Here is a 27,314-nt window from a genome sequence, read left to right as displayed (position 1 = left end):
CCCAGGACCCTGGGATCATGACCTGAGCCATCTAGACGCCCTGTCCATAACTGTTTAAATAATTTAGTCCAGTACTAAATTATATGTTCAAAGGGCTATAGTATTCTTTTAAAAAATATTTTAAAACAGTATCAATTTACCTCATTAAGATTCTGATAGAGAATTCTTCTACTTTCTCGTTTTTCTTCTCGTTCTAGTTCTTGTTTCTGGAATTCCTGCATAATTCCCTGTAGTCGCTTTCCTTCAAGGTCTAACTTATAAACTTGTTGCCTTTTCTCCTCCAGCTGGCGCTGGAGATCTTCCACTTTGGACTGGAGCTCATGCATTTTTTTCTGTCCCTCAGTGTTGGCCTCTTGTTCTGTCTGCAACGTCTTCCTGTGAACCTGCCTATCCTTTTCCATTTGCTGTCTTGTTTGCAAAGAATCCAGTTTATATTTCTCGGTCTCATTTAACAATTCTACTATGCGACTGTGTTTCTCCTCCAGCTGTTTCTGTAGCTCTTTAAGGAGGTCCTCAGAGGGTAGGGAGGGCCGAGGCTGCCCACTATCATCACTGCTCTGCAAGTGAGCATGCAATTCTCGCTCCCTATCCAGGGTACTACTCATCTCCCGTATTCGAACTTTCTCAGATTCAAGAAGTACTTGAAGCTCTAAGTTTCGACCTCGTTCTTCTGATAGCTGGGCATCATGTAGCACTCTCTGTGATTCTATTTTCTCCTGTGATTCATTAAGTAGTTGTTTCTGTTGCTCCAAAAGTAGATTTAGCTGAATATTCCTTTGTTTCTGACCCTCAAGTGAAAATTTCAAATCCTTGTAGAAGAAAGTTGAATTTAAGAATTTGTTAAAATTATTAAAAATCCTTTATAAGTATACTATAATTATCCTTTAGTAATACTAAGTTGGTAGTATTTGGTAATAGAACGGATTATCCAGGTTACTAAATTTTCAATGGTTAGAGCTTAATTATTTGGACAGCCAGATGATTTTCATCAAAGAATATAAAAAAAAATAGATAAACTAAATAATACTTTCTCTCCAAACATTAATCATATCTAGTCAAGGAATATGAAGCAGGGTATATTCCGTCTTGAAATAATGACTTTTTTAAAAAAAAGATTTATTTATTTTATTTATTTATTTGACAGAGACAGAGATCACAAGTAGGCTGAGAGGCAGTCAGAGAGAGAGAGAGGAGGAAGCAGGCTCCCTGCCAAGCAGAGAGCCCAATGCAGGACTCGATCTCAGGACCCTGAGATCATGACCCGAGCCGAAGGCAGAGGCTTAACTCACTGAGCCACGCAGGTGCCCTCGAAATAATGACCTTTAAAAATATAAATATTTCCAATATAATGTGACATGATTTCCCGAAAAGTCTCATTCTGTCCAAAGTCACATATTAAAAATAATAGGGCTTCTGGGGAAAGCAGAGTTAGGGACAAACTACTGAAAACTTATACAAATTTTAATAATAAAAAACAGAAATCAGTACTCAAGGGGACATCCTGTCCTGTCAGAGAGCTCACTATGCCTGAAGGCTACTAAGATGGACATTCAAAAAAAAAAAAAACCCAACAAAACAAAAAGTAATAGGGCAGAAATGTCTGCTACTTGGTTTTTTAGCATACAGCTAGTGAGCACCACATGTGAATGGAAGAAGAGCTCTGAGCCAGTAGGGCCATCATAAACATGGGCCCTGTGGGTGCAGTACAACCCACCCTGAGCTGTGAGCTGTGCACGGCTGGGCAATGCCTCTTTGGAGTGAAGAGGCTTCATTTTCAATTTTTTAAAAATGTAACCGTGAGGGCTCCTGCTGCTAGAAAGGTGTCATTGCTCCCCTTCCTAGGAGAAAACTAGAATCAAAACTGCTTGGAGTTAAACTGAAATGGATGCGCTATTTATCAAGTTGTATATGCACTAACTCAAATTCTCCAAACACACATCGTAGCAGAACAGTCTGTATGCACACCTCGATGTAGCAAAAAAAAAAAAACTGCATCATACCATTAGCATTTCCTAGATAGATATTAAGACAACATACTAGTATTCCACATATGGTAAACAACTTACTGTACCTCGTAGAGTCTAAGCCTGACATTTTAGAAAGAGGAAAGTCTCAAGACTCACTCTCTTCTGTTGTTTTGGATTTTCCAGACTTTTAAAGACGAAGGTAACAGTACCTCAAGTTCTTCTTTATCCCGCTCTTCATTGCGTCCTAGTTTGGCTTTCTCCTTCTCCAAAGCCCACTGGAGCTCTCTGGACTTTTTCTGTTCACTTGCTAACGTGTCATTAAGCAAATGTACTTCATCGGTTTTATCTTTGACTTCCAACCTAAATGAGAGACAACTGAACTTTTATAAAGTCACTTTAACTAAGTTTATATTGAGAGAAAGAACTTCCACTGAAAGGGGAGGCATATTATAAACTATTTATAGGAAAATACTAGCCACACGAAGATTAAAGATGTCTGACTGTGGTTTATTTCAAATTAACTGTTTCTAGTAATACAACTTTTAACTATTATTTAGCAGTATAAACAACTTATTTTTATAAAATAACATTAATAGAAATTTTCCTCTGTCTTTTACTGAAGGGAAGACAGTGGGAATCACCACTGTTAATGTGTCCTTGGCAAGCAGAATATCTCACTATTTATACCAACAACTTATCCTTTTCACAAAAGCATTATATTTTAAAACATTTTGTATATTTTAGGTAGATGAACCACAAGTTTTATTGACATCATAAGTATCACTTCAAATTACTTGGTGATAAAACAGAAGTCAAAATTATTTATCTTATGCAATAAGTGTCCAATAGAACTGAACTCACAGCAGAGAAGATGCCAATACCTAATGAATTTATCATTTGGAAAAATTTGGGAGTTTTTCCTTTCCACTGTAATTTTTCCTATAAATAACAAAGTTTCAAGTTATTTACACTTTATGTATAATGTTATGCTTTTATAAGATCTGCATAATGTCTGTGATTAAAATTACTCCATTTCCTTCACCCAAATAGGTTTATAATAAGGAAGCCTGACATACCTGAAGGCTTCTAATTCCTTTAGGTGCTTATGTTGTGCCTTGAGTGTTGTTTCTAGTTCCAGTTTAGTTTGTGCAAGTTCACTCTTCAGCTCAGCAACCACCATTTTCTCAGAACTCAGTTGTTCCTGCAGCTCTGCTGCTCTGTCCTTCACACTGCTGAGCTCCACTTGCATCTCCAGCATCTGAGACTGCTTCTGCTGTATATTATACTCCAAGAGCTCTAAATGGAAAATTATTAATACTTAAATCACAATCTTACAACACATATTTGGTTTATAACTATTTTACTGATGAGAACTGATTGTTGATTTAGGAGATAGCTGAAAAGCAAATGTGAAAAGATTACAGTCAAAGTTGCCAATTTATAAAAATACGTATCATGACTATTTTCCTCATAGTGCTAATGGTCAAGATTTCAGAACTATAAATACATAAGAATGATAACAATTTAATAAAATATATTAATCAATGCAAGACATGAAATAAAAGAAATGCCAGGTGTTCACAAATACTATACACAGAAGTGTATATTTGCTCAAGTAGAATTTCAATAGCTGACACTAAAAAACGCCAATAATTATTAAGAGCCACACAAAGCACTTGCAGGAGTTTGGTACGTAACCATCACTACAGTGCTGAGTACGGCTTGCTGGTTTTGTTTAGCACCCCTCTGCAGATAGTCCCTAGGAACTTTACTGTCATATAAGACTGGATCACAGTTTGTTCTTTAAACACCAAGAAAACCCCTTCTACAAGTCTGTTACAATGAAAACAAATGAAAATATTTAAATCCCTAAGTAAAATAAATGAAAAAAATGTTAAGAAATATGCACCAGGAGCCTGCTTTTGCAAAAAATATAAACCTGTACACATAAGGCATTAATAAAGGTCTGCAGATAAATATATTTACCTAGGTGTTAAGAGTTGGGTTAATTAACAGTAGGATTTAGGAGATTCTAAGGGGGTACCCTATTTTTTTTTTTAATAAAATGTTTTCTTTTATTTATTTATTTGACAGAGAGGGAAATCACAAATAGGCAGAAGTAGGCAGAGAGGCAGGCAGAGAGAGAGGGAGAAGCTGGCTCCCTGCTGAGCAGAGAGGCCGATGCAGGGCTCGATCCCAAGACCCCGGGATCATGACCTGAGCTGAAGGCAGAGGCTCAACCCACTGAGCCACCTAGGAGTCCCCCCTATTCCTTTGTTTTAATCTATTCTTTTGTTTACTTTTTTTACTCTTTTACTTGTTTTTACTCATTTACTTGTTTACTCTTTACTTTTATTGTACTCTATTCTTTATTCTTTTGTTTCTCCATTCTACCTTGAATGTATTTTCAACTTAAAAAATTTTATCAAAACTCATCACTTGATATTACAATTCACTGATTTTAGGAGATAGGAATAACATTGGCCTTAGAAGATAATCATGTTAGTTTAAGCTTTTTTTTCTTTTTAAAAATTTATTTGAGAGAAAGAGAGAGCATAGGCATGAGGCACAGAGGGAGAAGGAGAGAGAATCCTAAGCAGACTGTGCCAAGCACAGACTCTATCTTAGGACTATGAGCTTATGACCTGTAACAAAACCAAGAGATGAACGCACAACCAATTGCCCCTCAGGCACCCATTAGTGTAAGCTTTTAAAACTATTTCTTAGGGGTACCTGGGTGGCTCAGTGGGTTAAAGCCTCTGCCTTCAGCTCAGGTCATGGTCTCAGGGTCCTAGGATTAAGACCTGCATCGGGCTCTCTGCTCAGCGGGGAACCTGCTTCCTCCTCTCTCTGCCTGCTTCTCTGACTACTTATAATCTCTGCCTATCATATAAATAAATAAAATCTTTTTAAAAAAACTGTTTCTTAGAAGAATCTAAGGATGTACAAATATAAATATGTATCTATATTTTCAATGGGGTTCTATTTAACTTAAATAATAACAAAGTAAAATAATACTAATCAAGTCTCCAAAAATAATCTTCAGTTAATCTTATGTCTAAATATAAGATATATATGACCTCATTATACCTGTTTTCTCTGAGATATTTTAAGATCTGTAAAATTTTTAGTTGTTCAATGACAAATATGAGACTACGGTATAACTTTCAAAATTTGTAAAAGCATAGGTATTTCTGCCATTATAGCAAACAAAACTGAAGACTAAAATGTCTCTTTGCTAGATCTGGTGAAAAGTAGATTGTATTTTAATCCCTAATGATTTCCATCCACAGCTCAATTTATTTTAACAGACAACCCTACCAAATAATGGGGAAAATACATGAATAAGCATACTACAAAGGCAAAAAATCCAGGTAGCCAATATGATATGATGAATGAAACCACTTCGGTAATTAGAGAAATCACATTAAAATTACACAATTAAAACCACAGTAACAATCCACTGCATATCCATAAGATTGGCAACAAAGGTCTGACAATGTCAACTACCAACAAATAAGTGAAGCAACAGGACTCTCTTACTCAGCTACTCAGCTGGCAAGCTTACACACTGACGGGACCACTTTGGATTACAAAATAAATGTGAAATGATATAGTCTAAGACTCAGCAATTCCACTCCTGGGAGTGAATATATACACCCAGAAAACTCATGTTATGTATGCAGCAGCAAAATAGTGTAACAATGTGCAGAATAGCACTGGTTTTAACAGCTAAAAAGCAGAAATAACCCAAACAGTCAACCACAGAAAGGATATATAAATTGTAAGAATTCTGTAAAGTAACAAAAGCAAATGAACTGAAGATAAATGCAGTAACTTAGAAAAATATTATAGAGAGGTAAAAGAAGCAAGATACAAATACATACAGAATAGTAAAGTTCAAAAGCAGGAAAACATCAAACTTACATGGTTTAGGAATATACAAATAAGTAGTAAAACTAAAGAATAATCAGGATAATGGATTCCTCTAGACTACAATAGTAGAGTGTGTTTGGGAAGGAGCTTCTGAGGTACTTGACATGGGTAAAGTTTTCACAGACATTCATTTAAAGATGTTATCCTGTATATTTTTGCATTTTGCACTTTCCTATATGTACACTTAAGTTTACAATAAAAAAAGATTAAAAAAGAAATAGTTACTTTCATTGTAGATTTCATTTTCTTTTAGGGGGTTATCTTGACAAAGAACTTCAAAACAAAAAAAGATAATGAGCTTAATGGGCTACTTTTAAACAACCTGATCAAAGCAATGCCTATTCATCTTAAGTTTTAAATATATCTGTTTAAAAACTAACTGGGGATAAAAATATATGTTTATAAAAAATAAAAAATTAAAAAAAAAAAAAAAAAAAAAAAAAAAAAAAACTAACTGGACAATCCTTTAATTCCCAGAGTCATTAATATAGATTATTTCCAATATAATGAGAATGAGAAGAAATTGTGACTAAAAGGAAATGTGTTTTAGATGAGTAATAATTCAAAGAAGGAAAACAGAGTGAAACAGTTCACTTATTTGCCGCCATCATGTGAGATTGATATACAGCATACCTTGGCTTGGTTGATCATTCTCTTGCTCTCTTTTCAGAGTAATTTTCCTACCATTCATTTGAGCATGCAGTGCTTGAATTTCAGATAACAAACTCCTTCTGTCTGCTTTTTGGATGCATTCCATAGCTGCTTGATATTCAATACTCTATAATAATGCAAAGCAAAAAATCAAACGAAGAGAGTTATAAAGACAATAATACTAACAATCAGGAAGTCTGGAAAAAAAAACTACCACCACCAAAAACATAAATGGAACGCACATGCTGAAATTTTGGAAAGATGTTAATTTTCTCTTCCAATTCATTAGGATTTATTTTTTAATTATTAATCTTCACATTTACTTTGAAAATTTTCAAACATACAAAATGAGAAGAATATAATAAACACTCATGTACACAGCCCAAGAAATAGCATCTATCAGCTAAAGCCACCTCTATACAACTCCCTGAACATTTCCTCTGTACCACCTACTTGAGAAATACTCAAATTCTAAGTCTGGTGTTATTTTCATGTGCTCTGTGCATTATCTTATATACACACATGCGTACAGTATGTTTTGCATGCTTTAAAATTTTATATAAATGGCATCATATGGTGTATTCACCTTTGCATAATTTGTCTTCACTAAATGAATTTAAGTGAACTTCATGTTGGTGAACCATCTGGGTTGGCACATACAGCTCTATTTCACAGTCATTTTCAATGTTAGATAGTATTTCATAGTATGAAGTATACAGTACATTTTGAGCATCTTTTCATACATTTATTGGATACTTTTTTGTGCACATAATTTGTATCATTTGTTCATTTTTCCAGTGGATGTTTTATTCTCATTGGATATTTGGTCAGTAGTTTCCTTTCCTTATAATGTCTTTGTGTGGTTTAAGATTCAGCAATAATGAGGCCTGGGTGGCTCAGTCGGTGAAGTGTCCAACTCTTGATTTCGGTTCAGGTCATGATCACAGGGTTCTGAGACTGAGCCACATGTCAGGCTCCGAGCTCAGCATGAAACCTGCTTGAGATTCTCTCCCTCTGCTCTTCCCCCCTCACACATGCTTTCTCACTTTCAAATAAATAAATCTTAAAAAAAAAAAAAAGTAGAAGAATCAGAGCAGTACTGGTTACATAGAATGGGTTGGGAAGTGTTCCCTTCTCTTCTTAAATTTAAGAGTCTGTGAAGGAAAGCTATTATTCTTTAAACATCTGGTAGAATTCACCAGCGAAGCCATCTGATCATAGACTTTCTTTTATTTTATCTTCATTAAAGTAATGAGTCACATGAGTTATTTGTTTATTTATTTTAAATGTATTTTTTTAAAAAAGAGTTTGTTTATTTAACAGACAGAGATCACAAGTAGGCAGAGAGGCAGGAAGAGAGAGAGGGGGAAACAGGCTCTCCACCGAGCAGAGAGCCTGATGTGGGGCTCGATCCCAGGACCCTGAGATCATGACCCCAGCCAAAGGCAGAGGCTTTAACCCACTGAGCCACCCAGGTACCCCACATGAGTTATTTTTAATGGTATGCTACCTTTGCATTCCTGAGTAAGCATAAGGTGACTGTGTCTCTAAAAAAAAAATACAAAGATTTGGTTTGGCATTTTGTTAAGAATTTTGCATCTATGTTCATGAATAAAACAGGCCCATAGGTTTTCTTTCTTATATTTTCTTTGTCTGACTTTGGTAACAGGGTTATATTATTAGACTCTTAACATAACTGCAAGGCATTCCCCCAGTCTCCAACAACGTGAAGCACATGTTTAATTCTGGAATTAGACATTCCTTGAATGTATGCAGACTTCACCTGTAAAACCTTTTGAACTTGGTGTAATTCTTTTGGGTAAATTTTTTTGAACTATTTTTTGTTATTTTGACATAATTTCGCCTACAGAAGAGCTCCAAAAATTGGGCAAGGAATTCCCATATATCACTCACCCAAATTCTCTAAATGTTAACTACATTTGTTTTATCACTCTCTCTGTGTATATATATCTCTGTATGTATGTAACTACACACATACACATCCTTATTTTTCTTTTCTAAAATGTGTGAAGTAGCAGACAGATGCTCCTTTACCCCTAAGAACTATAGTATTGTATTTCCTAAAAACAAGAACATTCTCTTACAAACACAGTACAATTATAAAAGTAGAAATTAATCTACATAATACTATTATTTAATGTACAAAACTTATTTGTTCCCATGTGCCCTTCAGCCAATACTCTCTGATGATCACATCTAACATAACTATAGTACATTATCAAAAATAGGTTTAGACATTGGTACAATTCTATTTAAATCACAAGGCTTACTGAGATTTCACTACTTTTTACAAATAGTCATTCACTCTCCTGGTGTACAGTACTTTGAAATTTTGTCACATGCCTAGGTTTTAGTCACCACCACCATAGTCAGGATACGGACCTGTTTCATCACCACAAAGAAACTCCTTCGTAGTCACCTTTCCCCAGCCATAATCCTTGATAACCGCTGATCTGTTCACTATCACTATAATTTTGGCATTTCAAACGTTATATAAGAGGTTTAGAGTATCAATAGTCTATTCCTTTTTAACTGCTAAGTAGTATTTCATCGTATGAATGTACTTTAATTTGTTTATCCGTTTACCTGTCAAAAGACATTGGGTTGTTTCCAGTTTTAGAGTATTACAAGTAAAAATTGCTATGACTGTTCTCGTATAGATCTTAATGGAGATACAGCTTTCATTTCTGATAAACACCTATGAGAACATGACTTCTAGGTCATACAGTAAGTATCCATATATTTTTTTTTATTAAAGATTTTATTTATTAATTTGACAGACAGAGATCACAAGTAGGCAGAGAAGCAGGCAGAGAGAGAGGGAGAAGCAGGCTCCCTGCTGAGCAGAGAGCCCGATGCGGGGCTTGATCCCAGGACCCTGGGATCATGACCTGAGCCGAAGGCAGAGGCTTTAACCCACTGAACCACCCAGGTGCCCCAAGTATCCATATATTTAACCTTATAAGAAACTGTCACTCTCTAGTGTGACTCACCCATTTTACATTCCATTCAGCAATGTATGCGATGTAATTTCTCTACATCTTCACCAGCACTTGGGATTTCCCCTAATTTTTATTTTGGCCATTCTGATAGATATATAGTGGCCTCAATTTGTTTTGGTCTAATATATGCTTGTGCGTATATTTCAGTTATGCACAAAAGTGAGGTAGTATACTTCATATGAGGAAGTACATGATGTCTGGTTGTTCTACTACTGGTGATATTAATTCTAATCACTTGATTAAGGTGGTATCTGTAAGGTTTTCCACTGAATAATTACTGCTTGAGTTATTACTATGACGTTTAATAAAGTGTAATCTTTCTTCATCATTTCTTCTATCCACTCTCTGGCATTCTATTTTAAGGAAGGATTTTTATCCATTTATTTATATTAGTATAGATCCATGAGTTTTTATTTCAGTTTTTGGTTTATAATCTGTCACTATCATTATTTAGTATGATGTTCCAGTTGTCCTAAATGCGGACATTGGAAACTCCCTCAAGTTGGCTTCTGTGATCTTCTGAAGTCTCCCCTTCATTCTTTGAGCAAGTCCTTGTCAGCAAAACAAGATATTCTCGGTTCATCTTATATGTCCCTCTACTTCAGCCCAGGAATCAGTCATTTCTCCAAGGAGCCCTAGCTCCTTTTAATGGAGAATGTATGAAGATCTGGGGACGCCTGGATGGCTGAGTTGGTTAAGCAGCTGCCTTCAGCTTGGGTCATGATCCCAGGGTCCTGGGATATAGTCCCACATCAGGCTCCTTGCTCGGCAGGGAGCTCTTGCTCTGCCTCTGCCTGCCACTCTATCTGCCTGTGCTCATGCTCTCTAACAAACAAATAAATAAAATCTTAAAAAAAAAAAAAGAAGAAGATCTGGGCAATAAGTGTTGTTAGCTTTTTAACTATCAATTTTTTTTTTTTACTAGTTATAGGTCTTTTCAGGTTTTTCTACTTCTTCCTGTATGAGTTCTGAGAAGTGATTATTTTCCCAGAAATCATTTCACCTAAGTTTTTGAATTGATATAAAATTATTCATAATATTCTGTTATTTTACATCTCAGCTATTTTTAGTTATGATCCCATTTTCATTTCTTTATAAAAATGTGCTTTACTGGGGCGCCTGGGTGACTCAGTGGGTTAAGACGCTGCCTTCGGCTCAGGTCATGATCTCAGGGTCCTGGGATCGAGTCCCGCATCGGGCTCTCTGCTCAGCAGGGAGCCTGTTTCCTCCTCTCTCTCTCTTGGCCTGCCTCTCTGCCTACTTGTGATCTCTCTCTGTCAAATAAATAAATAAAATCTTTAAAAAAAAAAATGTGCTTTACTTCTTTCCTTAAGCAGTTCTCCAGGAAAGTTTCTATCCTCTTAGCCTTTCAAAGAAGAAACTTTTATAAGTTTTTATCCTCTCTATTGTACCAACATACTGCATTTCACTAACTTCATTTTTCTTTATTACAGCTGAACCTCATTATATGTGGATTATGTATCTACAAATCTGCCTGTTCACTAAAATTTATCTGTAACCCTGAATCGATACTTGTGGTGCTTTGACAGTAATTTGTAAACACGCAAAGAGGGGCAAATATTTAAAGTGCCAGCTGTGTGTGTGTGCAGCTGAAGTGGAACTAGGTACCATTCTACTGTTTTCTTTCATCTCTTAGTTAGACTGCAAACACGTGTCCTTTGTGCCATCTATAGTGCTTTGTTTCTTTGCATTACTGGTGACTTTTCTATTTAAAAAGGTCCCTAAGCACAGAGATGAAGAACTATCTAGTGCTACTCATCACAAGAAGACTGTATTTCATGCAGAGAATATATGTGATAAGCTTCGTTTAGGCATGAGTTATATAGTGCTCTTGGCCATGAGTTCGACATTAATGAATCAGTGATACCTAGCACATAAGGTCTCTTTAAAAAGAAACCCACACAGGGACACAACAAAGGCAGTGCTGAGAGGAAAATATATAGCGGTACAAGCCTTTCTCAAGAAACAAGAAAGGTCTCAGGTACACAACCTAACCCTACACCTAAAGGAGCTGGAGAAAGAACAAGAAAGATACCCTAAGCCCAACAGGAGAAGAGAAATCATAAAAATCAGAGCAGAAATCAATGAAATAGAAACCAAAAAAACAATAGAACAAATCAACGAAACTAGGAGCTGGTTCTTTGAAAGAATTAATAAAATTGATAAACCCCTGGCCCGACTTATCAAAAAGAAAAGAGAAAGGACCCAAATAAATAAAATCATGAATGAAAGAGGAGAGATCACAACTAACACCAAAGAAATACAAACTATTATAAGAACATACTATGAGCAACTCTTCGCCAACAAAATTGACAATCTGGAAGAAATGAATGCATTCCTAGAAACATATAAACTACCACAACTGAACCAGGAAGAAATAGAAAGCCTGAACAGACCCATAACCAGTAAGGAGATTGAAACAGTCATTAAAAATCTCCAAACAAACAAAAGCCCAGGGCCAGACGGCTTCCTGGGGGGAATTCTACCAAACATTTAAAGAAGAACTAATTCCTATTCTCCCGAAACTGTTCCAAAAAACAGAGATGGAAGGAAAACTTCCAAACTCATTTTATGAGGCCAGCATCACCTTGATCCCAAAACCAGACAAGGATCCCATCAAAAAAGAGAGCTATAGACCAATATCCTTGATGAACACAGATGCGAAAATACTCAACAAAATACTAGCCAATAGGATTCAACAGTACTTTAAAAGGATTATTCACCACGATCAAGTGGGATTTATTCCAGGGCTGCAAGGTTGGTTCAACATCCGCAAATCAGTCAATGTGATACAACACATCAATAAAAGAAAGAACAAGAACCATATGATACTCTCAATAGATGCTGAAAAAGCATTTGACAAAGTACAGCATCCCTTCCTGATCAAAACTCTTCAAAGTGTAGGGATAGAGGGCACATACCTCAATATCATCAAAGCCATCTATGAAAAACCCACCGCAAATATCATTCTCAATGGAGAAAAACTGAAAGCTTTTCTACCAAGGTCAGGAACACGGCAGGGATGTCCATTATCACCACTGCTATTCAACATAGTACTAGAGGTCCTAGCCTCAGCAATCAAACAACAAAAGGAAATTAAAGGCATCCAAATCGGCAAAGAAGAAGTCAAATTATCACTCTTCGCAGATGATATGATACTATATGTGGAAAACCCAAAAGACTCCACTCCAAAACTGCTAGAACTTGTACAGGAATTCAGTAAAGTGTCAGAATATAAAATCAATGCACAGAAATCAGTTGCATTGCTCTACACCAACAATAAGACAGAAGAAAGAGAAATTAAGAAGTCAATCCCATTTACAATTGCACCCCAAACCATAAGATACCTAGGAATAAACCTAACCAAAGAGACACAGAATCTATACTCAGGAAACTATAAAGTACTCATGAAAGAAATTGAGGAAGACACAAAGAAATGGAAAAGTGTTCCATGCTCCTGGATTGGAAGAATAAATATTGTGAAAATGTCTATGCTACCTAAAGCAATCTACACATTTAATGCAATTCCTATCAAAGTACCATCCATCTTTTTCAAAGAAATGGAACAAATAATTCTAAAATTTATATGTAACCAGAAAAGACCTCGAATAGCCAAAGGGATATTGAAAAGGAAAGCCAACGTTGGTGGCATCACAATTCCGGACTTCAAGCTCTATTACAAAGCTGTCATCATCAAGACAGCATGGTACTGGCACAAAAACAGACACATAGATCAATGGAACAGAATAGAAAGCCCAGAAATAGACCCTCAACTCTATGGTCAACTAATCTTTGACAAAGCAGGAAAGAATGTCCAATGGAAAAAAGACAGCCTCTTCAATAAATGGTATTGGGAAAACTGAACAGCCACATGCAGAAAAATGAAATTGGACCATTTCCTTACACCACACACGAAAATAGACTCAAAATGGATGAAGGACCTCAATGTGAGAAAGGAATCCATCAAAATCCTTGAGGAGAACACAGGCAGCAACCTCTTCGACCTCAGCCGCAGCAACATCTTCCTAGAAACATCGCCAAAGGCAAGGGAAGCAAGGGCAAAAATGAACTATTTGGATTTCATCAAGATCAAAAACTTTTGCACAGCAAAGGAAACAGTTAACAAAATCAAAAGACAACTGACAGAATGGGAAAAGATATTTGCAAACGACATATCAGATAAAGGACTAGTGTCCAGAATCTATAAAGAACTTAGCAAACTCAACACCCAAAGAACAAATAATCCAATCAAGAAATGGGCAGAGGACATGAACAGACATTTCTGTAAAGAAGACATCCACATGGCCAACAGACACATGAAAAAGTGCTCCATATCACTCGGCATCAGGGAAATACAAATCAAAACCACAATGAGATATCACCTCACACCAGTCAGAATGGCTAAAATCAACAACTCAGGAAATGACAGATGCTGGCGAGGATGCAGAGAAAGGGGAACCCTCCTACATTGTTGGTGGGAATGCAAGCTGGTACAACCACTCTGGAAAACAGCATGGAGGTTCCTCAAAATGTTGAAATAGAACTGCCCTATGACCCAGAAATTGCACTACTGAGTATTTACCCTAAAGATTCAAATGTAGTGATCCAAAGGGGCATGCGCACCCGAATATTTATAGCAGCAATGTCCACAATAGCCAAACTATGGAAAGAACCTAGATGTCCATCAACAGATGAATGGATCAAGAAGATGTGGTATATATACACAATGGAATACCATGCAGCCATCAAAAGAAATGAAATCTTGCCATTTGCGGCAACATGGATGGAACTAGAGCATATCATGCTTAGAGAAATAAGTCAAGCGGAGAAAGACAACTTTTATATGATCTCCCTGATATGAGGAAGTGGTGATGCAACATGGGGGCTTAAGTGGGAAGGAGAAGAATCAATGAAACAAGATGGGATTGGGAGGGAGACAAACCATACGTGACTCTTAATCTCACAAAACAATTGAGGATTGCTGGGGGGAGGGGGGTTGGGAAAAAGGGGGTGGGGATACAGACATTGGGGAGGGTATGTGCTTTGGTGAGTGCTGTGAAGTGTGTAAACCTGGCAATTCACAGACCTGTACCCCTGGGGATAAAAATATATGTTTATAAAAAATAAAAAATTAAAAAAACAAAAAAAAGAAACCCACACAAAATAGAATTATGTATTGGTTGGTTGACAAATGACATGACCAGGGGCTCACAGGAACCCACCCGCTGTATTTTCCCTAGTATCAATGGCTCAGCAGTCACAGCAACTTTACAGAATCTAATTACTACAGATAACAAGAACTGACCATTACTTACTTCTATCTTCTTTGGACTTATTCTGTTGCTCTTTTCTAACTAAGTTGGATGAATAGCTCCTTAATTTTCAGTGTTGCTTAGGTTCTAACACAAGATAAAACATTTAAGGTAATAATTTTCCAATATTCTTAGTGGATCCTGTTAAAATTTTAACTTTCAGACCTTCTCCAAAAGTAATCCATAACTCACTTGCTTATTAATATTAAAAAGCATTCGTTTCAAAGTTTTATTTTAATACCTGTTCTTCTATTCTCTGTTCCAAACAGTTTAGTAATCCAACTGCATCTTTAGTACATAGACCTGTCAGCTCAGTCTGAAATGCAGCTAGTAAAACACTGCGTTCCTTTAAGAAAACTTGTTGAAGAGCAAGCAGAAGTTCGCCTCGCCAATCTGGGGAGCACTCATGAGACTGGGAACCATCATAAACCTAGCAGAGTATAAAAAACAAGTCAGTTTTCAAATAAGCATGTTTTTAAAAAATTCTAAAAATGATACTTATCTACCAACCAAAATAAATAGTAGAGGTCAAAAGTAAAGTACGGATTTGCTTCCAAGTGTGTGGCTTGTGGCATTTAAATGATACGTAGTAATTCATGTGTAATTACATAACAAAAGACAATAATTTAATCTATAAAGTGCCTTATTATTAGCAAAAGTCATATAAAACTATTAAGATACACAATATTGAGTACCTCGGCATCTCTTTGCACTTGCATTTTGGTAATTAAATCCTTAAGAGATGAGATTGTACTGAGATAAGCTCTTCTTTCTTCTAGCCAAGATTCTGACACTTGCTGAACAGAATGGTCCTCTCCATCACTATAGGGAGACTCAGTGAGGGAGAGCACCTGCATGCCTTCATTATGGACAGCTCTCAGTAATCCCTAGAAATAAACCCAAAGGCCAGAATTCTGACAACTTCTTCAAAGACAGATATACAAAGAAATATAAATTTTAAGGAAGGTGGCTTTATCTAGTTAGACTACTTGGAAGAGCCACTGTAGGAAGAAAACACCAGGCTACGACTACTGACTAACTTTTTCTTATGGAGGGGATGTAAGTCTATGACTGTGTAGCTCTCACCTGTAAGTTTCTTCTACTTAACTGATATGCTCTTCTTGGATTTAATGATTAGCCACTAATCTAGCCAAAAGAAGTAAGTAAGAGATAAATTCTACACCTGGGGATTGCATTAATAATTTTGGCACTCAAAATTACCAGGGATAAAAACTATTTTTAAAAATCTTTAGATAAATAATTAATAAATACATTGTACTTTATTATCTGCAAAATACAGGAATTACACTAAACAGATTCTAAAGATTCATTCTTCCTTTGCAATTCTCTCTTCAGAGAACAATATACGTTCTAAAAAACTGCTATGTTCAATACAGAAATCACACAGACTAAGTTTCACTAAAAGACTGTCTTTCAGTACCTTTATTTTCTTCGGAAATGAATCTGTTGAACCTTCACCTTCATCTCCTCGGTCTTCTGATGCTATGTCAAATCCCTGACTTTGTGTAAGATAAATTCCCTGACCCCAGTCTGATCCAGAATCTAAAATAAAGAAAATGACCACTGGACTATTAAAAAGAAACAAATACTTTTTAAGTAAGTACTAAAAAATGTCAGAAATGTATATAACTTGGGCGCCTGGGTGGCTCAGTGGGTTAAAGCCTCTGCCTTTGGCTCAGGTCATGATCCCGGGGTCCTGGGATTGAGCCCCACATTGGGCTCTCTGCTCAGCAGGGAGCCTGCTTCCCCCTCTCCCTCTGCCCGATTCTCTGCCTACTTGTGATCTCTCTTTCTCTGTCAAATAAATAAAATCTTTAAAAACAAAAAACAGAAAGCAAAACAAACAAAAAAAAGAAATGTATATATCTTACCACTGGAACATATTTCTCTAGTTTGGTAAGCATCAGAATGTGTTAATTCAGGAACTGAGGATCCCTAATTAGAGAACACAGAGGAATACATAACATTTTTTGCTTTAATAAAAATAAAAATAGGATCCAATGAATAGTTGTGATCTTTTATAGTGCTGTCAAAACACAAATAAGAAACTCAATTAAATCATACATTTTACAATAAATGGAACTATCCATGGTTTAAAAGTCTTCTGTGTTTTTCCAAATGGATATTACCACAAGAAGTCATTCATGAGTTAAGGAATAATACGGTGCTCCAAATTTGCAGAAGAACTTTGTGGAAAGTTATTATCTGACTACACAATGGAAAGAATAAAAACTGCAATTTTATCTAAGGAAGAGATTACCCAAATTTCTTTTTCTGTTAAAAACAAAGAATTGGAGAGGAGGCGGGTGAAGCACACAACGTTGAAAAACACATTATTATGAAAACCAAATACCTCTTTAGATCTCAGACACTGTATCACTGCCTTCAAGGTACCACATTCCTCTGTCAGCAACTGAACAGCAACATAATGCTCTCTCTTTAAGGTGTCAGTTTCAGAAATATGTCTGGATTCCATATCCAAAATTTCAGCAGCATGTAGTTCTTGCATCTGCTCAATTTTTTCAGTAAACTGACTGATTATTTCTGTGACTTCTTCTGATGAACACTCACTCTGTAAATCAATTTGGATTCCTACATTTCTAACAAGAACTTGTGGAGTCTCACTGCTGCTATTAACCTTGAGGGTCCTCTCAATCACGGATGCCAAGCTTTTATCCACGTTAGTAGGAAGTGGTTCTAACATGCAGACTTTTCTGTTTTCCTGTACCACAGTCTTATCTTCTTTTTCTAAGAAGGAGGATAATTTCTCTTTTGCTTCTGTGAGTTGATTCCTAACTTGGCTTAAATCTTTCTGAAGAGATGCCATATTTGTCTCTTTTACCTAAAACATAATAAATAAAACAGTAGAACATTCAATTAAAAATATTAAATGTAGAATTTTGGGTAGAGAAGAGAGACTATTCATGCATATTAATATGCTCATTTTTCTCAGAATAATACGATAAATATTACAGAAACACTCAGAGATTCTATATAAATTTGTATATATGTGTAGTCACAGTTACCATAGAAGTGAAATTATTTTAACAGACTCTTTTGGTATTTATGGGATAAAGAGCTCTCTTTAATATCTTTCTCCTCATTCATTAACAGACTAGAGACTAAAAGCATCTTTCTATAAAAGATTCAAAGAAAACCAAGCAAGAACATGCTAGTAAAGAAATTTATAGTAACCTTTCATCAAAGCTACAAAAGATTTTTTTTTCCAGCTTTTTGGTTTTTTACAGAAGAGAATATACTTCAAAATGAAATTAAGATATGTAAAAATAAGTTAAATAGGACATATGTTACTTATTTTACCAAAAGCTCTTCCTGAAGCTTTTCTGCTTTCTCTTTGTAATTAGCAAGTTCTTCTTTGATAGCTGATGATTCAGCTCTAAGAGCCTCAAGTTGACAACAAAATCCACTTTCTTCACTGGTATCAATAGGCTCAGCAGTTGCCTGAATTGCAGTGGAAAACATTTAAAAACACATTATTTTCAAAAGATAGAGCCACGTTCAAAAGCACTTATACTTCTAATGAAGTTTTTTCAATGAAGCTTTTTCCAGAATGACTGCTTATCAGATAAAAGGGTGTAGAAATGATTCACGTTCTTTCAACAAATAGGAAAACTTTTTTAGGAACTATCATTTTATGTTCTTGAGACAGTAAAGAAAAAATTATTTTCTGGAAGCCAAAGATACATTATGTTAGTATATATAATCCTAAATATTTATAAATTATTAGTCAAAGTATTGTTACCATTCAAAACACTTTTTTAAAAAAAAGATTTTATTTATTTATTTGACAGAGAGAGATCTCAAGTAGGCAGAGAGGCAGGCAGAGAGGGTGGGGGGAAGCAGGCTCCCTGCTGAGCAGAGAGACCAATGTGGGACTCAATCCCAGGACCCTGAGATCATGACTTGAACTGAAGACAGAGGCTTAACCCACTGAGCCACACAGGTGCCCCAGAACACTTTCATATTTATATCACGTTCCTCAAAAAATACCAAGTCTTACTAAGATATTTCTTACAAGATTTATATACATAGAAAGTCATGTTAATATTTTAATATGACTATAAGAATTTATACTTCCAGGGAGCTAGGACAAAAAAAGCCTATTAAATGGAAAAAATTATCATACTTTGTCAAACAAATTATATATTTTTGGATTCTTGCTGTTAGTTAATTGCCTAGTATTCAGATAAGACCGCACATTTAGTACTCAAAATTATAAATATATAAAGTGTGAATTTGAAAATTAAAATCCTTCTACTATATCTGCCCTGTGCTAAGAAATAAAGGCCATTTCAGATCTTTACATAAGTAGACTTAAAAGGTCAAATAAAAATTATTTCTAGGAAAGGAAAGAACCTATTATCAGGTATAAAATCTCAAATGCTAACGACTTATCACTGACATGTTACTTCAGTAGAATACTAATATATTTTGATGTATCAATTACTTAAAAGGAATGATCAAATAACATGCATGTTAGATGGAACAGGAAAAAAAAAACCACACAAGTTCCAAAAGACATTTGCTAATCTTAACATCTTTCTTTTGACTGCTCTACTTAATATGAGTATGCTAGTGAAATAAATAACATGATTTTGAAATCACAATATAATCTGTATCCATTATTTTAGTGATAATAATATGACTATACAGAAAAGTATTTTTATAAAAACCCTCTATATATGAATTGCTAGATGTAAAGAACACCATATTTAATTTAAATTAGTAATCAGTTTAAGAACAAAGAAAAAGAGAATTCCCTATGGCATTTAAGTGAAAAAATTAAAAAACAACCTAACCTTGAAAACTTCAAAATCTCCTTCAGGGCTTCTTTTCCTTTCTTTACCTCCCTGGTTTATCTCCTCCTCCAATAACTTCTTTAGTTCTAGTAGCTTCTTTTCTTTCTCCAAAGCATTTTTCTTCACAATTTCTACCTGTTTTTTTTCTAAAATCAAACTAGTCTGCATTTCAACCACCTGGTTTTCTAATTCTGATATTCTCAAGGTTAATGCTAATACATCTGGGTCCATCTCACTGTCTCTTACTGGATTTAAATTCTGTACATTTGTACTTTCAAGTTCTGGTGAAACTGCTTGTTCATATTGACAGAGTTTTGCATATTCCTTAACTGCTTCAAGTTGGACCTGACTCACAAGAGCAGCAGCAACTTTTTCTTCAAGTATATTCTGTAGGTTTCCAATCTTCCGTTTAAGCATTTCTGTTTCAGATTGGCCTTGTTCTTGCATGTCCTTTATAAGTTTGTAACACTGGGTGAGTTCCAAGTCCTTTGCACTCACAGTGCCCTCAAGCTGTAGCACCTTTGTTTCCAAACTGCTTATGGAACTTCTGCTGTTTTCTTCAAAAGACGCGACAGAAGTCTGATTTTCTAGGGATTTAAAGGCATTCTCAGTAAGGTGAACTTCCAGTTCAGGTTTGGTTTTGCTAGGGTCATCTATGTCCATATTAATGCTTTTCACTGGTACACTTTGGATTTTTTCCATATTTTCACGTTCTCTCTTTAAGCTGCGTAATTCTTGTGTTAGCTCGTTCATTTTTAAATTGGTTTCTTCAAGTACATTTTTCGTAAAAGCCATTTCTTCATTAGTGGTTTCTACTTGCTGTTCCAAAGCCAGTTTTTCAGCTATTACCATATCCAACTGATGTTTTATACTATCTGCTTCCTCTGGGAAAGGGTTGGCATCCATTGATGTCTTCTGTTCAATATTTGCCAATTCTTGTTGAAGTTTTTCAATCACGTCATTGAGCTGTTCAATTTCTTCCTCCCTACTTTTCTTCACACGTTCTTGATCACTCATCAAACATTCTATCTGGGTTTCAAGATCCCTTATCAGTTCATTTTTTTCTTCAATAAGCTGTTAATGAAAACAAATAACACATAATAAATATGTATTTGCATTTTGGGAATTTTATTTTTTATTTTAAGGGCAGGATCTCAAAGGGTTGATCTCACACAAATAATACACTTCTCAGACATGTTAGATTAATTTTGATATAAACCAACAGTCCCCATCATATCAAACAAGGACCTTACTTCTAACTTTGTTCAGAAAATTCTGTTAAATATAAAGTGATTTAAACATTAGTAGCTGATTTCCTATAAATAGTCAATACCAATACATTCTAATTGAAAAGAATGAAGTAGTAAAATAAAAATGGTTAACAGATGGTGTTATCTTATTTAATTCATATCAAATAGAATTTTACAGATTTTGTTAGAATGATATAATGAAATCTGAGTCACCAGAGATTCTCTGGAAAACATCAAAAATCCTTGACAGTATTAGGAGGGAATAAAAAATACACATAGCTCGTAAAGCCAGTATGTCTTTTTTTCTAAGATTTTATTTATTTATTTGAGAGGGAGAGACGGAGAGAGGGAAAGAGCGAGCACACGTGAGCATGCACATGCACAAGCACGCAAGAACAGGGTGAGGAAGAAGGAGCAGGGCTCAATCCCAGGACAGTGGGATCATGACCTGAGCCGAAGGCATGTGTTTAACCGACTGAGCCAACCAGGTGCCCGAAGCCAATGTACCTTAATAAATAAAATTAATGGGCAAAAGAGGATTAACTTTTATTCAGTTCTTATACTCAACGAGAAGCTGAAAAACAGCATTTGCCCTTCAAAATTCTAGCTTAATTTCATGTAGTAATTTAAAACTAGTGTACCTTATTATCTGTTGTAATTTTAAGTTGATGCTGAAGTTTTGTAATTTGCTCATTTAATTGGTCAATTTCTATTTCTTTTTCTTGCATTATTTGAACAAATTTTCCAAACAACCCATGTTGGTCCTGAGTAGAGATAGCATCAGATTCCTTTATGGCAAAGCCCAATTTCTCCATTTCATCCTAGGGACCAAAAACCCCAATCAGCTGGATAGATCATTACATGTAATTTTCTGAATACTCTACCAATTAAGTGTTACAAAAGATGAAGTGCCCAAAATGTACAAATAAAATGAGCAATCATATAGTAATTTTAAGTCAATAATTCTTAAAATATTTTGATAAAAGTTCTAAAAATTTTTTCATTCGTGATGAATTCAAATATTATGCTGGGTTGAAAATAAATTCATGCAAACCCATTTGCAGTGAATGTTCCTCTGTTAAGAATTATTTAGCAGCTAGACTCAGTAAGTGCTTGATACTAAGACGAAAATTATGAATTATTTATGAACAAAGTTTTTCTTAATTAATTACCTTAAATAATTTGTTTTCTTGTTCAAGTTCTTGAAGGCGGGTAGTAGATTCCTTTTTCTGTATTTCTAATTGCATATGGAGTTGCTGAACTTCTTCATTCTTATTTTCCAGTTCCTCTCTAAACTGCTCTAATTGTTCTTCTAAGTTTGTAATCTTTGATACCAAAATATCAAAAGGGAAGAGAAAAAAAAATACCCATTTATACAAATGCTTGGGAAAAGAGAATGAAAAATGCTGAATTAGGTGTATAAAACATATATACTTAAGACATATGAACCATGAGAATAAAGGGGTTTCTCTAAGCCAGTATATATAACTATGTGGTTTCTAGGTATTTCCAAACTGATCACCCTTAAATCACTCCACTTAAAGCAAAGAGAGGCACTTCAGATGAAGGAAGGATTCAAGGGGCCATTTCTTACCAAAAATATTTTCTGACAAAGCAGAAGTAGTCATGGAAGGAAGGGAAAGAGTCCACATTTTAAATCTTATTTCATGTTAAATTTAGTTGCTATCAAAAGGTTCAAGAAAGCTTCAAAATTAAGTCAGTTGTTTTAGCTACCAAATGAGACTAGCTCAAATTAGTCAGTACTAAAACTTAACCTAATGAAAGGTTTGGCTACATGTGCTTTGCTTAAGTAGACCAAAGGAGAGGTAGACTCTAAGACTGTGAATTCCTTATGTCTGAAATACAGAAACTTAAACAGCAAGTTATTAATACCATTTTAGAATAAAATTAAGAGAACTCCTATACGTTGGGACAATAGAAATTTAGCTCTTTTCTGAGCACAGATTCCTGTTAATGTTAAAGCAATTACTCCGAAATGGTTATACAGAGACTGAAACTAATGAGTTTTAAGAGCTGTTACCATTATATTTTAAAAGTTGGGTCTGATTAAGGAATAGTCGTTTGGCTCAATGCTTTGTAGCTACTTTAGCTACTTAATAAATATTTAATGAATGATCAAAATTGCTGTATTAACAGCAACCTAGAATGCAGAAGCAACATTATTCAGTAGTAGCCGGCTCAGAGGGTAGCCTATAAATCATTTATTTCCTTAGAACTTGAAAGGAACCATATGCTGCTTACACCCAGACATGTAATCAGAATCGTATCTTAGCACTAACAAGGCAAAGCCCCTGAACAGAAATAGTATTAATGCTAATAATAGTAGCCATCATTTATAGACAATTTGTTGTTAGGTATTCCATAAGGCGCTTTATAGGTATCATTTTTTAAACTCTGTAACAACCTTATGAGATCTTTACTTGGATTATTCCCACTTTGGAGAAAAGGAGGGAGTCACTGAGAACAAAGTACCTTGTCTTGAGGTCACAAGACTAGTATGTGGTAAGGAGTTTACCTTTGGAGTCTTACATTCTCTCTCTCTTTTTTAGATTTTATTTCAGAGAGTGTGAGCAAGCAAGTGGGTCGGAAGGGCACAGGGAGAGGGAGAGGAAGAATCTCCAGGAGTCTGCTGAGTGAGGAACCCCACAATGTGGGACTCCATCCTATGACCCTGAGATCGTGACCTGAGCCTAAATCAAGAGCCAGATGCTTAATGACTGAGCCACCCAGGTGCTCCTAGAGCCTCACATTCTTAACTATCATTTATCCTGCTTATAATAACTAATGTCTGGAACTCATTTTCTGTGCACTGGTATTAAACTCGGTAGACACTCCTTAAACACATTTAATAGTTGCTCATATATAATTATCAGGTTGGTTTGCTGAAAACTATGGTGATTTTATCTTCTTCAAAGTTATCTAATGCAGTAGTATTTATACCTATCCTTATCTTTCACAGCTACTTTTGATGAAAGGTATTACTTTAATATACATGTAGACATTTAAGTTCAAAAATGATGCTCCACCTCAAATGCTATTTGATTTTTGGGGTACCTCTTAATCCTCTTTGCCTACTTCACCCTCTCCCCAAAACCAACCTCCCCTCTGACAACCATCAGTTTGTTCTGTGTACTTAAGAGTCTGTTTTTTCATTTATTTGTTTTGTTTTACTTTCTTGACACAAGAGTTTATGGTCAAATTCTAAATTTGATCTAAAGTCTTGCTATTCAAAATGTGGTCCCTAGAGCAGCACAACTGGCATCACCTGGGAACATGTGAGATGCACAAACTCCAAGGCCCCACGCCAGACCTTCTCAATCTGAATCTTCTTTTTAATAAGATCCCCAGGGGATTCATGTGCACACTAAAGTCTGAGAAACATTGGCCTAAAGTACTAACATTTCTGTTCTAAGAAGCTGAATTTGCGTCATCACAAGAGAGACCTCAATTCCCAAAGACAACAACTGTAGGATTCTTTCCTCCTGTTCAGCCAGACTCTAGTTTCAGTCCCAGGCTGTCCTATTACTGAGCCTATAACAACCAAAACCACAAGAATATTACTAGGGTTTTAAAACAGAATGGTGGCTATTTGTTTTAATCCAGTTTACTTCAGCTACTAAATGTTATCTATACTGTTTGGATTATATTAATTTGCAACTATTTGTGTTTTCTTTTAAAACCTTTTTTAATTGCTTTCAAATGTGTATATGCCTTCTTAGTTAGACATTAGATCTTTGAAATCTGCTAGCTTTACAACTGGATAGTGGTAATCAACATGTACTACGGTCTTAATAAATGTTGAGTGATAGTCTTTAATACTTCTTACCAACAAGGCAAAATATTCCCCAATTCTTTAGCAGTACAGCATCACAGGACTCCAGAATCAGAGAAATCTAGGAGGAATGCTTGCTCAACCACCTACTGTGTGACTATGAACAAGTTGTTTAACCTCTCTTAACTCAGTTTACTCATCTGTAAAATGGATGTAACACTAGAGTCTATCCTCAGGGAGACTGTAAAGATTAATGACATCAGGCTTTTAAAATACCACTTTATAGCACAGACCTCCACAAAGTTAACTATGATCATTTATTACTGCCATCTATGAGCTAGATTTCATTAGCTCTATAGAGTTAAGACCTACTGAAGGCATCTTTTTCTTAAAGAAATTCTTCCATTTTCCCCACATTATTTCCTTTTTCTTATCATCCTATCTTTAAAGTTTCTTCTCTTTCTATTCATTTGCATTTCTAAACATACGATAAACTTAAAGTTGTGCACAGATTAAGGCTATGAGAATAGTAGAAAAAATAAATGACACATACAGACATCTTCTGTTGATATTCCATCAGATATCTGAAAACATTTGCCTAACGCAGGAAGAATGCTTAAGAAGTTATTTTCATTAAAAGATTTATCTTTTTTTTTAAAAGATTTTATTTATTAATTTGGCAGAGAGAAATTACAAGTAGATGAAGAGGCAGGCAGACAGAGAGAGATAGGGAAGCAGGCTCCCTGCTGAGCAGAGAGCCCGATGCGGGACTCGATCCCAGGACCCTGAGATCATGACCTGAGCTAAAGGCAGCGCCTTAACCCACTGAGCCACCCAGGTGCCCAAAAGATTTATCTTTTAATTCTATGTTCCTCCTCTCTTTCAGTCTTTAGTCACAGATGAGTGGGTTCTGACAGAGTACTTGTCACTGTTATTAAAAACTAGGTAGACTAGGATGAACTATCATTTTAACCCTTTACTCACTCAACACACCTGGCTCTGTCCTATCTATAAAACACTGCGAGTTGGTTGACAGAATCTGGCTGACCGGCCTCCTTGTAGTTCTGAACAGCTATGATTCTGAGTAAAATGTAGACTGCTATCAAATACTGACCTCAAAATATTAAGTGTCAGTAATGTTATATTAAGTTCAGAAGATAATTAAAATATAAAGTTAGTAAAGTTAATTAATCAACTATCTCAACTATTCATACAACTATCATTGTTTCAGGGTTCAGTTTTGAAAGTCTATCTTTTTAAAGAGCAGACAATTTCTCTATTACTGTAAGGCACTTTAAATGTTCTTTTCAAAACACATAAAAGTGGTTACAGATAAGCAAGTGTTGCCTGCATGTTTCAGAAAAACCAAAAAAGCAAAATAATCAAGAACCTTTTAGATAAACATTAGTCAGTGTAATATGATAGTGAGAAAATAAACCTTCTCATGGAGATGATCATTTCTATTCATCACTTAGAGGGCTTTATTCTGAGCCAGATTTTAATTGATGTCTAAATCATTCTTATATTTTACAAGGGACTTATTAACATTCATTTACTCTTTAAGTTCAATAGATATTTGTTAAAATATATTAAATATCCTGAGAAAATTATGTGGAAATAAAAATGTAATTTAAAACACCTTAAGTATTTTAAATGATATGATATAGCTAGATAATGCAAAGTACAATATGTTTTAGAAAAGCTAATAGTAGACCAAGATTTAAATAAGTTTAATTTAAATTGAAATTAGAAATTATTACTGTATTAAAAGTGGATTTTCTTTTTGTTTGAGAAGGGGGCAGTAGAAAAACACAGGAAAACTTTATATAATTACTGTATTGTTAAACTTTTGTTTTAAGAACATGTTTAGTATATTGTAAAATAGCACAATAATAACCTCCCAGGGCAACGTAACTTAAAAAACAAAACAAAAAACCCAAAAACCAAAAAACCAAACCCTAAAGCAAACTAGCAATACTTCAAAGCCCATGGTAAGTAAGAAAAAGTTTTGTACTAACACAACTCTCTCTACACTCTCCTCTTCACTCAGTTCATATTTACCTTCTTTTTGTCTTTAAAACTTCTTCCCGTGTCAAGGCCTTTATATTTGTCCCCTCTACCTATAACACTCTTCCTCATACCAACGTATTTGTTCAAATCTTTTATTGTCTTCAAGGTCAACTTAAGCAATGAGCTAAGAAATCATCTAAACTTTGGTTTCAGATTATAAACTCCATTCTATACAAATGATATTCTTGAATAACTTATTTAAAATTATTTAAAAATATTTCAAACCACATTTTGTCATTAAAGGTAAACCACTTACCTCTTTTTCCTTTCGGTCTATGGCATCTCGCTCAGCCTGCAACTGTACTTCTAGGGACAATTCTGCTTTAGCTTCTATAGCTCCACACAGTTTTTGGTCCTCTACCTTTAAATATATAAGAATTTTTTCAAAACTTCAGACATTAAATCATGATTCATTTTAATTAGAGAAGTAGCACTTTCATTTCTCCAATT

General features: G+C 35.2%; 1 protein-coding gene across 8 annotated transcripts in view; it reads right to left on the bottom strand.

The window, feature by feature from the left end:
* Positions 1–27,314, bottom strand: part of AKAP9 (A-kinase anchoring protein 9) — a 194,641-nt gene that overhangs the window by 16,560 nt on the left and 150,767 nt on the right. For 7 of the 8 annotated variants that reach the window (XM_013047838.2, XM_013047840.2, XM_013047837.2 and 4 more), the window contains 14 exons: positions 27,121–27,225; positions 22,174–22,326; positions 21,643–21,822; positions 19,752–20,825; positions 18,253–18,393; positions 17,285–17,773; positions 16,803–16,866; positions 16,352–16,473; positions 15,606–15,797; positions 15,152–15,340; positions 6,537–6,681; positions 3,044–3,263; positions 2,177–2,327; positions 141–809 (listed from right to left, as the gene is read on the bottom strand). In XM_013047838.2, the coding sequence (XP_012903292.1) occupies positions 141–809; positions 2,177–2,327; positions 3,044–3,263; positions 6,537–6,681; positions 15,152–15,340; positions 15,606–15,797; positions 16,352–16,473; positions 16,803–16,866; positions 17,285–17,773; positions 18,253–18,393; positions 19,752–20,825; positions 21,643–21,822; positions 22,174–22,326; positions 27,121–27,225 (3,894 nt within the window). The remainder of the gene's footprint in view (positions 1–140; positions 810–2,176; positions 2,328–3,043; positions 3,264–6,536; positions 6,682–15,151; positions 15,341–15,605; positions 15,798–16,351; positions 16,474–16,802; positions 16,867–17,284; positions 17,774–18,252; positions 18,394–19,751; positions 20,826–21,642; positions 21,823–22,173; positions 22,327–27,120; positions 27,226–27,314) is intronic. The other variant, XM_013047842.2, reaches the window with a different exon arrangement.

The sequence above is a fragment of the Mustela putorius genome, unplaced genomic scaffold, assembly GCF_011764305.1.
Source record: "Mustela putorius furo isolate JIRA1106 unplaced genomic scaffold, ASM1176430v1.1 tig00003845_pilon_pilon_pilon, whole genome shotgun sequence".
NCBI lineage: Eukaryota > Metazoa > Chordata > Mammalia > Carnivora > Mustelidae > Mustela > Mustela putorius.
Note: the sequence above shows the minus strand (reverse complement) of the source record. Positions and strands in the feature narration are given on the sequence as shown.